This window comes from Leptonotus elevatus, chromosome 15, assembly GCF_054856555.1.
Source record: "Leptonotus elevatus isolate MCC_2025b chromosome 15, RoL_Lele_1.0, whole genome shotgun sequence".
Taxonomy (NCBI): Eukaryota; Metazoa; Chordata; class Actinopteri; order Syngnathiformes; family Syngnathidae; genus Leptonotus; species Leptonotus elevatus.
In genome coordinates this window covers 17,327,749-17,339,748 of record NC_141253.1, presented here as the reverse complement: position 1 = coordinate 17,339,748, position 12,000 = coordinate 17,327,749, and the positions used below count along the sequence as shown (strand labels likewise).

General features: G+C 36.6%; 1 protein-coding gene across 2 annotated transcripts in view; it reads left to right on the top strand.

The window, feature by feature from the left end:
• Positions 1 to 12,000, top strand: part of dcc (DCC netrin 1 receptor) — a 350,617-nt gene that overhangs the window by 326,643 nt on the left and 11,974 nt on the right. For both annotated transcript variants that reach the window (XM_086097425.1, XM_086097423.1), the window contains exon 28: positions 1,057 to 1,205. In XM_086097425.1, coding sequence (XP_085953551.1) covers positions 1,057 to 1,205 — 149 coding nt within the window. The remainder of the gene's footprint in view (positions 1 to 1,056; positions 1,206 to 12,000) is intronic.

Genomic DNA, 12,000 nt, shown 5'->3' with positions numbered 1-12,000 from the left:
ACCCTGAGACAATCATGGATCGTATCTCAATGAATGAAGTATTCAAGTTTTGTTGATTACCCTTCCCGCTCTTGGTTTATGGTCTGTCACCTGGTTTCTCTTCCACACTTTTGACAGTGCTGCAGTGGCGTGCAAAGAAGAAAGAAACAGGAACAAATATATTTTACACATATTACAAATGTACAATAAAATTGAATAATAATAACAATGACCAGGGTATCCATGTTAATCTTGATCCGGACCTAAACATTTTTTAAAAACCTCCCATCTTCTTCTATAATTTCCAATTTCATTGTTTGTCTAAACCATCCTTCTAATGTGTTCTATATTGCCTCAAATGACATTTAAAGTGTGCTATATTAAGTGAAAATCTGTTAATAGTTTTAAAATATAATCTGTTTTCCTAATAATATAAGTAAATATACCACTTCACTACAATTGAGCAATCCAATACAGTTGTTAATTATAAAGTTGCAGCTGCCCAACACTGGCAATTGCTTTTCCCGAGCACCTTATATCAAATTCAGAATGAATGCACAAGAAACTGTTACTAGCGAGATATCAGCGAGAAAGTGTGGGGAGAGGGATAGGTGTCTTTGGTCACAACCTACAAAATATTTAGTAAAAAGTGATTTGCCTCTGTTGATGTCACAGTTGTTGGTTTCCTAATTGAATAGGGTGGTAGTGTGATTTAATTTAGAAAAAAAAAACAGTTAATCTCTCGAACAAACACAGCGTAGCGTAGCGTAGCGTAGTGAAACGGAAGCGAATTACACTGTGGTGAGTATTGTATTGTTCCTCTTTATTGTTTGAGCAGTGCAAGAAGTTCAATCTGTTCCTAAACCACTTACAGTTTTGACTCAAAATGGATTTTAATGTTCTTACGTTGGATATAATTAAAGATTCTAGAACCTATTCAAGCAACTTATTGCTTTTATTTATGTATTTATTTATTTATTTGTTTATATCAAATCAAAGACACCACATAATTTGATTTGTCTAGCCCCAGTTGCTTGGGTTATGTGTTGAAGTCAAATATTTTTCCTTTTTACACAGCTGCAAGTCTGCCAAAGCCTCAGGTGAAGACAGCTTCTCTGGGTCAGGCTGGCAAGGCTCGATCACCTCTGCTTCCTGTCTCAGTTCCTACAGCGCCTGACATACCAGAGGAAGGAGGAACAAAACCCACAGAGGATTCAGCTACTAATGTAAGTAGAGAACAAAGCAATGTTGCAAATGCTGATGATTGGTCGTCAACGTGGAGAGGTATTATAGGTTGATATTTCGCATAAAGGAGTGAAGGGTAAGGAAAAGAGTAGAAGGCTCGGTGAATATGAATTGCGGAATGGGGCATACAGAAAATAAGAACTCAAGCTGAATGAGGAGACCTTCAATGGCAGTGGTGGGCAAGCAGGGCTATCAAGGCCTTTTTTGTTGGCCTCGATGCTATCCTAAGAAGTGACCTACATTTACAATCTAAATTATTATATTTGTTTTATCAATTTGTTCCCAACAGTCTAATCTCTCCATTTCGTATTTTTTTTTCTTGGCTGTACTGCTTCCAGCAGAGTGTGGATTTTATATGTTTGTCCAATCATATTTCAGCCTCTTTGTTCTGCCTTGTTAATCTATAATGCCCAAGGCCTTCAGAATCAGTATTTCTGATGGGACCGTTTCTTTAACCAATTACATTCATATTCATCCTAAGAGGGGCAGAGCACTGGTTTAAAATAATATCAGCATTTTGCCATTCTCTGATTGATCAGTGTAATGGTTCACAGAAGTCACGGTCTGGTACAAGTTGATTACAACAGAAATAAGCAACAAAAAGTTCAAAAAGCATAATTTTCTGTTTGTTTTCATTTACTTTGAGCAGACAGTAGTACAAATAACAGTTTGTCCAAAATTTTGTCAATTAGAACATTTAGAACTTTGTATAAGATGCATGTTACCAATTAAAAGTACTTGTTTTATTTTCAAGTCCCTGCCACCATAAAAAAAAAAAGATTGTCTACATTGCCAGAGATAACTTTCAGTAGCATGGGAAGTTCATCCAGCTCATTCTTATCATCAATATTATTGTTACTGTTTTTTTTGTTTGTTTTTTAAACATTTTAGTCATTAAAATATCCTTTTTTTTTTATGCCAGCACTGTATATTAAACACTAAACAGAATAACTCCGTGCAAATACAGCAGCTTTTTGTTCCATCAAACAAGCTCAGCTATCACACTAAAGTACATTTTGGGACTGCATTGCACAAAATCATTGTTTTAGTATTCATATACTTTTATATTGTTTCCTACTTTTATTTTTTAATCGATTTTTGTTTGAACTTTTCTAATGTAAAATAGGTACCTGGACACAACAAAGGTTGTTTTCCAAGTGGTCTCCTTAATAAACGCTCATGTTATTGAATAAGTCTTATTTGATGTACGAGCTGTAAGCTCGATCAGTGCAGCTTAGCGAGAGATCTTGAGAGACTTGGTACGCTGGTCTTGCTCAAAACGGCTATCTGGTGCCAGTCGCTAGTCTCTAAGTTCCTGGTGATACCGATAGTCCATAAACATCCATCCTTTTATCCAAAAACAAAGAAATAGTACAAAAAGAGCACCGTAGAGATAGCCGCTAGCCGAGCTATATATTTATTTAAGGATTCCCATTAGTCCATACCAGTGCAGAGTCTATTTTTCCTGGGTTCCACTGATAATCAATATTTAACCTAAAAAATGACAATTTACTTATTTTCAAAGCACAGACAATTAAACATAATCTTAAATCAAATTACTGTATGTTCAATTCAACAACTGTCAAGATCAAAACAGAAGAGTAAAACAAAGACAAAAACAAGGCAAGTGAATAACAACTATACCTACATTAATGTAGCATAATTTCACCACTGATCATAGTTTTTTGTTCAAGATTTGATTTAAAGCCAACATGAATGCTCATTGATATCATTTGAGGAGTTGAGAAGGTGTGCTTTGGTTAGCACTAGCGCTAATTTGCTATTGTCCTCATCGCTACTAAATACTGCTGCGTCTCACACATGTCTTCATGTTTTCTGCCAATTGACAAACTGATTCCGGCACATTGCCTCCACCTGGTTTGGAATGCAGATACTGCAATGAACTAGCATATTAGTCATCTGAAGTGTATGCATCGAACCGTTACGTCTGAACCGAGATGGTTCATGACACATACGTACACTTTTAGACCCCTAACTATTTATGTAACTATATGTAAAGACAATTGTGTGAGAAAAATTTGAGAGTATGAAGGAGGGAGAAGATAAAGAGAAACGACAAGATAAAGTGAAGTGGTGCTGGATGTCGAAACTTGTTAAATATTCATATCTACTCAATGACAATAGAACAGGACAAGTGGTTGCCATGGCGACAACAAGGAGAGGACAGACAATGATAGAAACATTAAGACAGGAAAGTCCAGAAACAAGAGAGGGTGAAGGTGGATAAGAGAATGGAGTAAAAGAAAACAGGATGAGTGTGTAGCCATGGCAACGGGGGTAGTGGGACTCTTCGAGAGTGAGGAAGAGGAGAAACAGGGGTTGCAGAGGTAAAGAGAGTGTAAGGGAGAAGTGCTCAAAGTGATAGGTGTCAAAAAAATGAAATGTATTGAGCGTTTTGGGGCAAGTGTTAAAGGTCAGCAGTTATTTTTCTTCATTTGCTCCTCTATCTCTGCAATTGATCTAGTATTTTCCCATCAACCCTTTTTACTCTCCATTACACACATGTCCAGCTAGCTACAGACTGACACAAATGGAGTGGAGTCATGACACCCATTGGCATTTTAATCATGTCAGATGAAAAAATATATATAGTGATCTTATTTTTACACTTATGTGCAAAAGTTTTAAGCCATCATTGTCTTTGTTGTTTTAATGACCTTTTCATATCCTTATTTTTACATAGCCGTTAGATGTTAGCAATTAGGGTTCTGTTCCATGTCTATATTATAAAGGCCATGTCTATATTGTTCTGTTGTTTGTTTTTTAATAGTTGTTTGCTGCTATTTTTATTTTTGCCTTAGTTGTGTTTACTTTAATAGCTTTAGATAATTAACTTGTCATATACTTTAAACAATATGCTCCCTGCTTATAATTGTAATGATTTTATTTGCTTATTGTAGCAACGTATAGGCCTACTATATACTGTATATACAGGGAGAATCAAAACAATGTAATCTAATGCTTAATATAAATATATCAAGTTAATATTGAACTGGTTTGAGGTGAGTATGTTGTTTGTGCGGCCTTCGTCAACTGTTCTGCTCTAGAAAATGAATTGCCCAGACCTGGTCTCGTGTACAGTTTGAGGCATATTACATAAGCTTTTAGCACTTAAAAAAAAAATATTTTGTTAATGTTCTAATAGAGACTTGAGTGTTGGCAGGGTGTTGTTTGTTTTTATTTTTTTTATTTTTTTAATAATGCAGTGGAACCTTCATTTAGAAATGCAATCCGTTGTGACGCTGTACATTATATCATAAGTGAGAATACTTTCAAATGAAAAAATAACTGTGCTGTGTGCTTTGTGAACCACGTTGTACTGTGGGATACAGCAGACATTTTGGCTAGCGTTATCTGGTGAATGTAATACAGGTTGTGTAGCCATACAACATAGCCTGTTAAAATTCAAGAAAGGGAAGAAACATTTGTCCACAAAGCCTTGCTAACACTATCACCAGCGAGCTCTCGCACCGTGGCCAAAAGCAGAAAAAGCGTTCATCTCACTCGGTGTGGTCAACTCTCACTGGCTGGGACCTTGAGCAAGATACTGATGCCCCAGTTGCTCCTGATGCTGCGTCATCAGTAGGTGAATGAGTAGACAAAATGTAAAGTGCTTTGAGGTACTTGTAAGTTGAAAAAGCGTTGAAGTACCATTTACCATTCGCTGGGGCTTCAGTATGATTTAAACAGGGGGTCACAGATTCACAAACATAGAAAAGGCGCTAGATGATCTTCTACCAATACCCTGTACATTGTCTGAATTGTCTTTCTTTTAGAAAGAGCTTTAGTTAGAATATTTAAGAACTACTATAAATGAACACTATATCTATTTTTTCAATATAGTATTATTGTTATGCATGTGACAATATCAACTGTAGCACGGACATTTACATGCACAAAGTCCCAGAGGGAGTGTCTTAGGTAAGAAAGTCAATAAACTGTAAAAAAAAATGTATATCCTGAAAGATAAAAGAAACTTAAAGAAAATGTGACCATTTGGTTTGTTTTAGTTATTTAGACCTTATACCTTGATTTTGTGGTGTTGTACTGCTGGGTAACAGGAGAGTGAATCCAGGTCAGCTGGCAATCAGAGACAATATGAATGGGCATTTTGTCCAATCGATGATGAGTAGTGGATCCACAACTGAGATCAAAAAGTAACTGGGCTCGTTATAACTTTTTTCTTTTTTGGGTTTTTTAAATAGGAGCTTCATCGAAAGTGGGCAATCTGTGAGAGTGGCCGGAGAGACTACATGAGCTTTTACAGCTCCACTCAGTGTGAATGTGGAAAGTTAAATGCATGTTAAGTGCATGTTAAATGTCAAGCAAAAAATGTAACAATACGGTATTTAAAAAAGTTCTCAATGTGTTGTTGTAACAAAAACAACCGTCATAATTGTCATTTTTTTTAATAAAAAGTAAGTTCCCACTTACTGAATGTGCAAATAACCTCTCAAACTGACCATTTGTTGTTAATTTGTTAAATTAAAATACCCAATTGTGTGCTGGTCTCTCCCACTTTTCTGGTTTTAAATGCAATGTTACACATTCTGGGCAGATGCATCCAATTGCCACACAAATCTAGATGAGTTAAAGCAAATAAAATATGGCTTTTATGTCGGTGCTGATAAATTTGTTATTTATAACTCAGTAACATGTTTGTTTGCCTCTTTCACTTCACACTTCATTTTTGTGTTGTGCTGTTTCAAATGTACAAATTACCATAGCAACCGCTGTTAGGGATCTTAGTAATTCAGGTCATTTGTTCTGCTTTTTCTGTTTCTTGTGTATACTATTAAACAGTACAAAATGTCAATTGGCACATGGCACAGTCAGCTTGACTTATGCTTTAAATATGTCTATAATTGAAAGGAGGGTTAACATGTCCTGATCCAGCCACCATTTGAAAGCTGGTATAACAGTAGACAAAGAGGAGCCTGTATACTCATACATAAGAATTTATTATTTACTCTAAATAATACAGTAACAGACCCAGAGGGCCGATACATTATTATTCAGGTGACTATATTTAATAAAATATATACATTTGGTAATTTATATGCCCCTAATAATGATTATTCTGCCTTTTTCCACGATTTTTTCTCTCAGCTGTTTGATTTAGTAGCGAACTCTACTATTATTATTGGAGGCGACTTTAACACAGTATTAAATCCATTAATTGATCATTCTAATAATACGACATGTATAAGGCAATTACAATCCGCTAAAGTAATAAGGGAATATATGGACGATTTTGGCCTCATCGACAGCTGGAGACTTAAAAACCCGACTAAGAAGGAATTTACCCTCTTTTCTGCAGTGCACCGGTCTTTTTCAAGAATTGATTTTTTCCTTACAAATAATTATATTGCTGATAAAATTGGTATAAAAATACATCCTATTATTATTAGCGACCATTCACCAGTCTTCCTCACCCTAAAAGTCGATTATACCTTTGAACCACCTACATGGCGTTTTAACATCTCACTGCTAAATGATGCAGAGTTCAACAAAATTATAAGAAAAGAGTGGGCAGACTTTCTGGAAATAAATGACTCTCCAAACTTATCACCATCTCTTCTCTGGGAAGCTGGGAAAGCGGTCATTAGAAATAAAATTATATTATATTTATCTTATAAAGAGAAACAGGATAAAAAATTAGAAAAAGACCTGGAAGATAAAATTAAACAACTGACGGATGAGTACGCAATAAACCCAAATAACCAAATATGGACTGACTTACAAAATACAAAAATACAGTTAGACGATATGTTATCCAAAAAGACAGAGTTTATAATACAATAATTGAGATACAACAACTTTGAATATAATAACAAATCAGGTAAAATTTCTTGCAAACCAACTTCAACGCAATCGGGAAAAATCTCTTATAACGGCTATTAAAGGGACAACTAGTGAGTGTATACAATCACCAGAAGAAATTAATCAAATTTTTTATAAATATTATCCCAACCTATACTCAGAAACCAACAAGCCTAACCTTGAGCATGTTGAGTCATTCCTCAGTAGTTTAAATATACCTCAGTTAACTACTGAATATGAAGATATGTTAGATGCGTCACTTACTATAAACGAGCTGTACAGTGCTCTAGATAGTATGCCTAATGAAAGAGCACCTGGCCCGGATGGTTATCCGGCTATATTTTTTAAGCACTTTTGGTATATGCTTGCTCCATTATTCTTAAGAGTAGTAACAGAAATTAAAACTAATGGTTACATACGTCCACACATGAATACAGCAGCAATTAAACTTTTATTAAAGCCAGAAAAAGATTCCACCCTTCCGTTAAGTTACCGTCCGATATCACTATTTACTACTGACATTAAAATTATCGCTAAGGCCTTCGCATCTAGACTAGAAACAGTAATTTCAACAATCATTAATAGCGACCAAACAGGCTTTATTAAAGGTCGTCATTCTACTTACAATATTAGGAGACTCTTTAACCTTATTAGTATGTCACAGCAGCATGATAAAAAGGCAGTTATTATATCGTTGGATGCAGAGAAAGCCTGCGACAAAGTTAACTGGTCCTTCCTCTTTGCTGTTCTAAATAAATTTGGCTTTGGGAAGTCATTTATTCATTGGGTGTCAGTATTATATGATTCTCCTAAAGCTACAGTTACTACTAATGGGATTATATCTCAGAGTTTTACTCTATGGAGAGGCACAAGACAGGGAGGCCCACTGTCCCCTTTATTATTTGCGATATTTATTGAGCCGCTTGCATTAGCTATACGCCAGGATAGAAGGATCCAAGGAATTCACTCCGGGATAACAGAACATACAATTAATCTATATGCCGATGATATTTAACTTTATTTAGAAGAACCTGCTATCTTGTTAGGGGAAGTATCTAACTTAATAACCAAATTCTCACATTTATCAGATTATTCTATTAACTGGATAAAATCAACACTACTACCTATTACAGAAAATTCATGGAACCCTGCAAGCCAGGACCCACATTACTCTCTTCCTATAGGTAATTTAAAATACTTAGGCATAAAAATCACCTAAATTAACTGATTTAATTCATTTAAACTTCACTCCACTTCTGGATAGCATTCACAGTGACCTGGAGCACTGGAATAATCTTCCTATTTCTCTAATAGGACGAATATCCATCATTGAAATGAAAGTTTTACCCAAAATAAAAAAAAAATTCTCAATGATTCCATTCAAACCTACGTCTAACTGGTCCCAGTCGCTGGACTTGGCCATTACAAAATTCTACTGGAATAAAAAAAAAGCAAAGATTAATCTATTCTTCAGAAAAGCAAATCCAAAGGAGGTCTAGAAGCACCACATTTTATGCACTACTATATAGCTAACCAGCTAAAATATATCATTATATGAGCACAACCCAACAGAGATACCAACTGTTGGCTGGAACTAGAACAGAAGGATTGTAACAACGATTTTTGCTACCCTGACCGCCTGGTGGAAGGCACTAGAAATGACAAAATCCCAGTTGGAGCCCTGCGGGCTTTCTCCCATATGGCATAACCCCGACTTTCAATTTAACAATCAATCGTTTTATTGAGGTGTGTGGGAGCAGAAAGGAATTACACATATCTACCATCTTTTCTCAGACAATACGTTTGTATCATATGCAAACTTGCTTCAAAAATACAAAATAAAAAACTGACATTTTTTACATTATCTGCAAGTTAAATATATGGTAAAGAAACAAATTCCAACACTTAAGGGTACGCTTCAACCGCCTGTTTTAGCTAAGGATATTACAAAGCTTTCTCTGACAACAACAACAAAATTCTCAAAAATATATGTTACTTTCATACACAGTTAAAATGTATTTACCCATCTCAAAATGGGAGACAGACCTGTGTATAGCTCCGGAATCAGACTTTTGGATTCAAGTTTGTGATAACGTATTTAAAATGACAAAACACACAAATTTACAACGTATCCAATATAAAATTATTCATAGAACACATATTACTTAATACATGATGAAGAAAATGGGACTTTCAGACTCCGACATTTGTCTCCAGTGTTCACAAAACACTGCCGACACTTATTTTCATGCTTTATGGTTATGCACTCCGGTTAGGTATTTCTGGACTAAAGTCTTAGAAAAACTTTCCGCTATCTTGGACTGTAGGATACCTTTATCTTCAAGCTTGTGTTTGCTAGGTGACCTAACAACAACTGACTTACCACGTAAACAATTTCAATCTACACTCGTAGCCCTTGCTATCGCCAAAAAAAATTTTTCTTGTTAACTGGAAAAATAAACAAACTCAGAATATCGAGTTTTGTTGGGGGTGGGGGGTGTATGGGTGGCTGGTGTGGGTGGGGGGCTCCTGGATTTGCTCTCCGGCCGGTGGCCCCCGCGGGGCCCGGGGGTTGTGCCCTGGCGCTGCCAAGGACTGGGGGCCCCTGGGGGATTGTGCTTGCCCTGTCCTGGCCGGGGTCGACAGCTCCCCTCTTAGGTGGAAGTTTTTCATGCATGCCAGATCCACCACACCAGCATCTACCGAAAGTCAAACACAATCTGCTTCTTCCTCTGGTCGCTGAATCGGTGGAGGCTGATGTCTGTGGATCTCACTCTGCTTCATCTATTCTTCCATCCTTTCTTTAGTCTTTCCTTTGGTCTCTTGAGGTCTCTCTAATTTGTTGGAATGTAAATGCTTCTGGGGTTGGTGAAACATTCTGGTTTGTAACCCTGTGGGTAGTAGGTGGTATCTAGTTGGTGCTGTATTTCACTTTTCTCTCTTTTCTTTGATCACTCCTCGGGTCTCCTGACAACTTCACAACTAGCGGGATTCTGAAGTATTCGCTTTAGGTGAAGGCTATGGGATTTTTAATAGGTTTCAGATTAATTAATGAGCACAAACTCACACGCACGCACATTAGCACACACGCACACTTACACACGCACACACACATACTTACGCATACACACACAAAAAAGAGAGAGAGCAATAATGATGACATGTTATCGGTAAGATTACCAAATGAACAATACTGAGCTCTCTCAGGAAAAAAAAGTTTAAAAAAATAATAATAATAATAAAAAAGAATGCTGGTATAACATGAATCTAACTCAGTGTGATAGAAGCTTGGTTATTGTTCATTTGTTCTGTTATTTTCACACATGATCTCGGAGCCACTTTGGGCTACACAGTAATTTTCCCTCCTGAAAAATAAAAAATACAATAAACTTGGTAGGAAAGTAAATTTTACACATTTTACTCTAGTGTATGTAAGCTTATAATGAGCATAACTGTATGTGTACAACCATCAAAAATGCATGATTCAGTGAAAAAGGTTGGTCCTAATTTCGCAAATAGGCCACTCTTGAAATTAACTTGCATAGTCGATTGAAAAGTTAAACTGATCTTCTCCAGTGATGCGTGTGCGACTCAGCTCCAGGCTACTTTTAAGGAGCGCGGGTTTAAATTCATTTTTTAATAAATCCAATACAGAAAAAAGTCTGCTGGTGCTGATCCTCCATTCTCCACCAATTAATATTATATAATGTTGACGTTTGGCCCTCAATCGTTGGGCAGTCGGTGAGTGATAATGGGCCAGGTGTGCCCCGTCCGCACGTCGGCACAAAAAATCAGCCATCATCCGCCGTCAGCAGCTGTATAATGGCTCAAAACGTGCAATGGGAAGTTTCACTTTTGAGAGCGCGCAAGAGAAAAGATGCTTAAGTCTCTGAGAAAATGCGCCCTCACCCTCATTTCGAGGTCGCTCCACCCAGAGTGCATACATTTCATGAAGGTGCTTAAGTGACACATGTAAGTCGATACACAACCAAAAAAGTGTGCAGCAGCACACCTTTTCTAACTTATCACATAGGAGAATATCCCCCTCATAGAACATTGTAAAATAATGCATTACTAAAACTTCCCTGCATTTGTGGACTATTTAGAGTTGTTCTGCTTTTTCCAATTGTAGAAGAAAGCAGAGAGAATTAATAACAGCCAGGAAGAATGATTGCATTGATAAAATTCAAGGTTGGATGCTCGTGTATGTGCTTGTGCAAGACCAAGTGTACCAAATTTAAGCACAAGTCTTCCTACTGTGTTCCCAATAAGGGAACTGTGAAGAATGATTTCTTCAATGTGGCATGAATTGCTCACAGTTAATTAAACAATCCAGACCTTAGTGCAACCCAAGTCTAAAATTCAATAGTAATTACAATGACAAAGCATTCACTCTAAAAAGCATATTATATCATTACAACATTTACAACATGTCGTTTCTTCCTCTCTCTGTCATATTCTAGTCTCAATAATGCACCTGCTTGCAGTTCTGACATTACAAGGGCTGTTTTTTATTTATTTTGGCTTTTCACGATCATAAAAATTTGATTATCGAAGCGCAGTGATTATGCAAATTCACGACAATGAGAAAGCACCCTGAATGCACCATGTTGCTTGTGCAGCAATGTAACGTGTATGTGATTTTGCCCTACCTGAGTCTGCTGTATGCTGTTTAATGACACCTCAGTTGATATTGACTTTAAAAATGAACATGCAACAAAAACTATTACAACACATTGTATGTTTAAATGCAAGACATGCTTTGTTTTAAAAATATTGCCCGTGCTAATGCTAATTTTATGGTGACCATATTTTCCTTTCCAAAAAAAGAGAACACTCGGCCCGGCCTCTTGATACTCAGTTTACTCAAAGATGCCATGCATTGTTAACTATTTTAACGTAGGCCTCCTCTATATGGGTAGAAAATAAAAT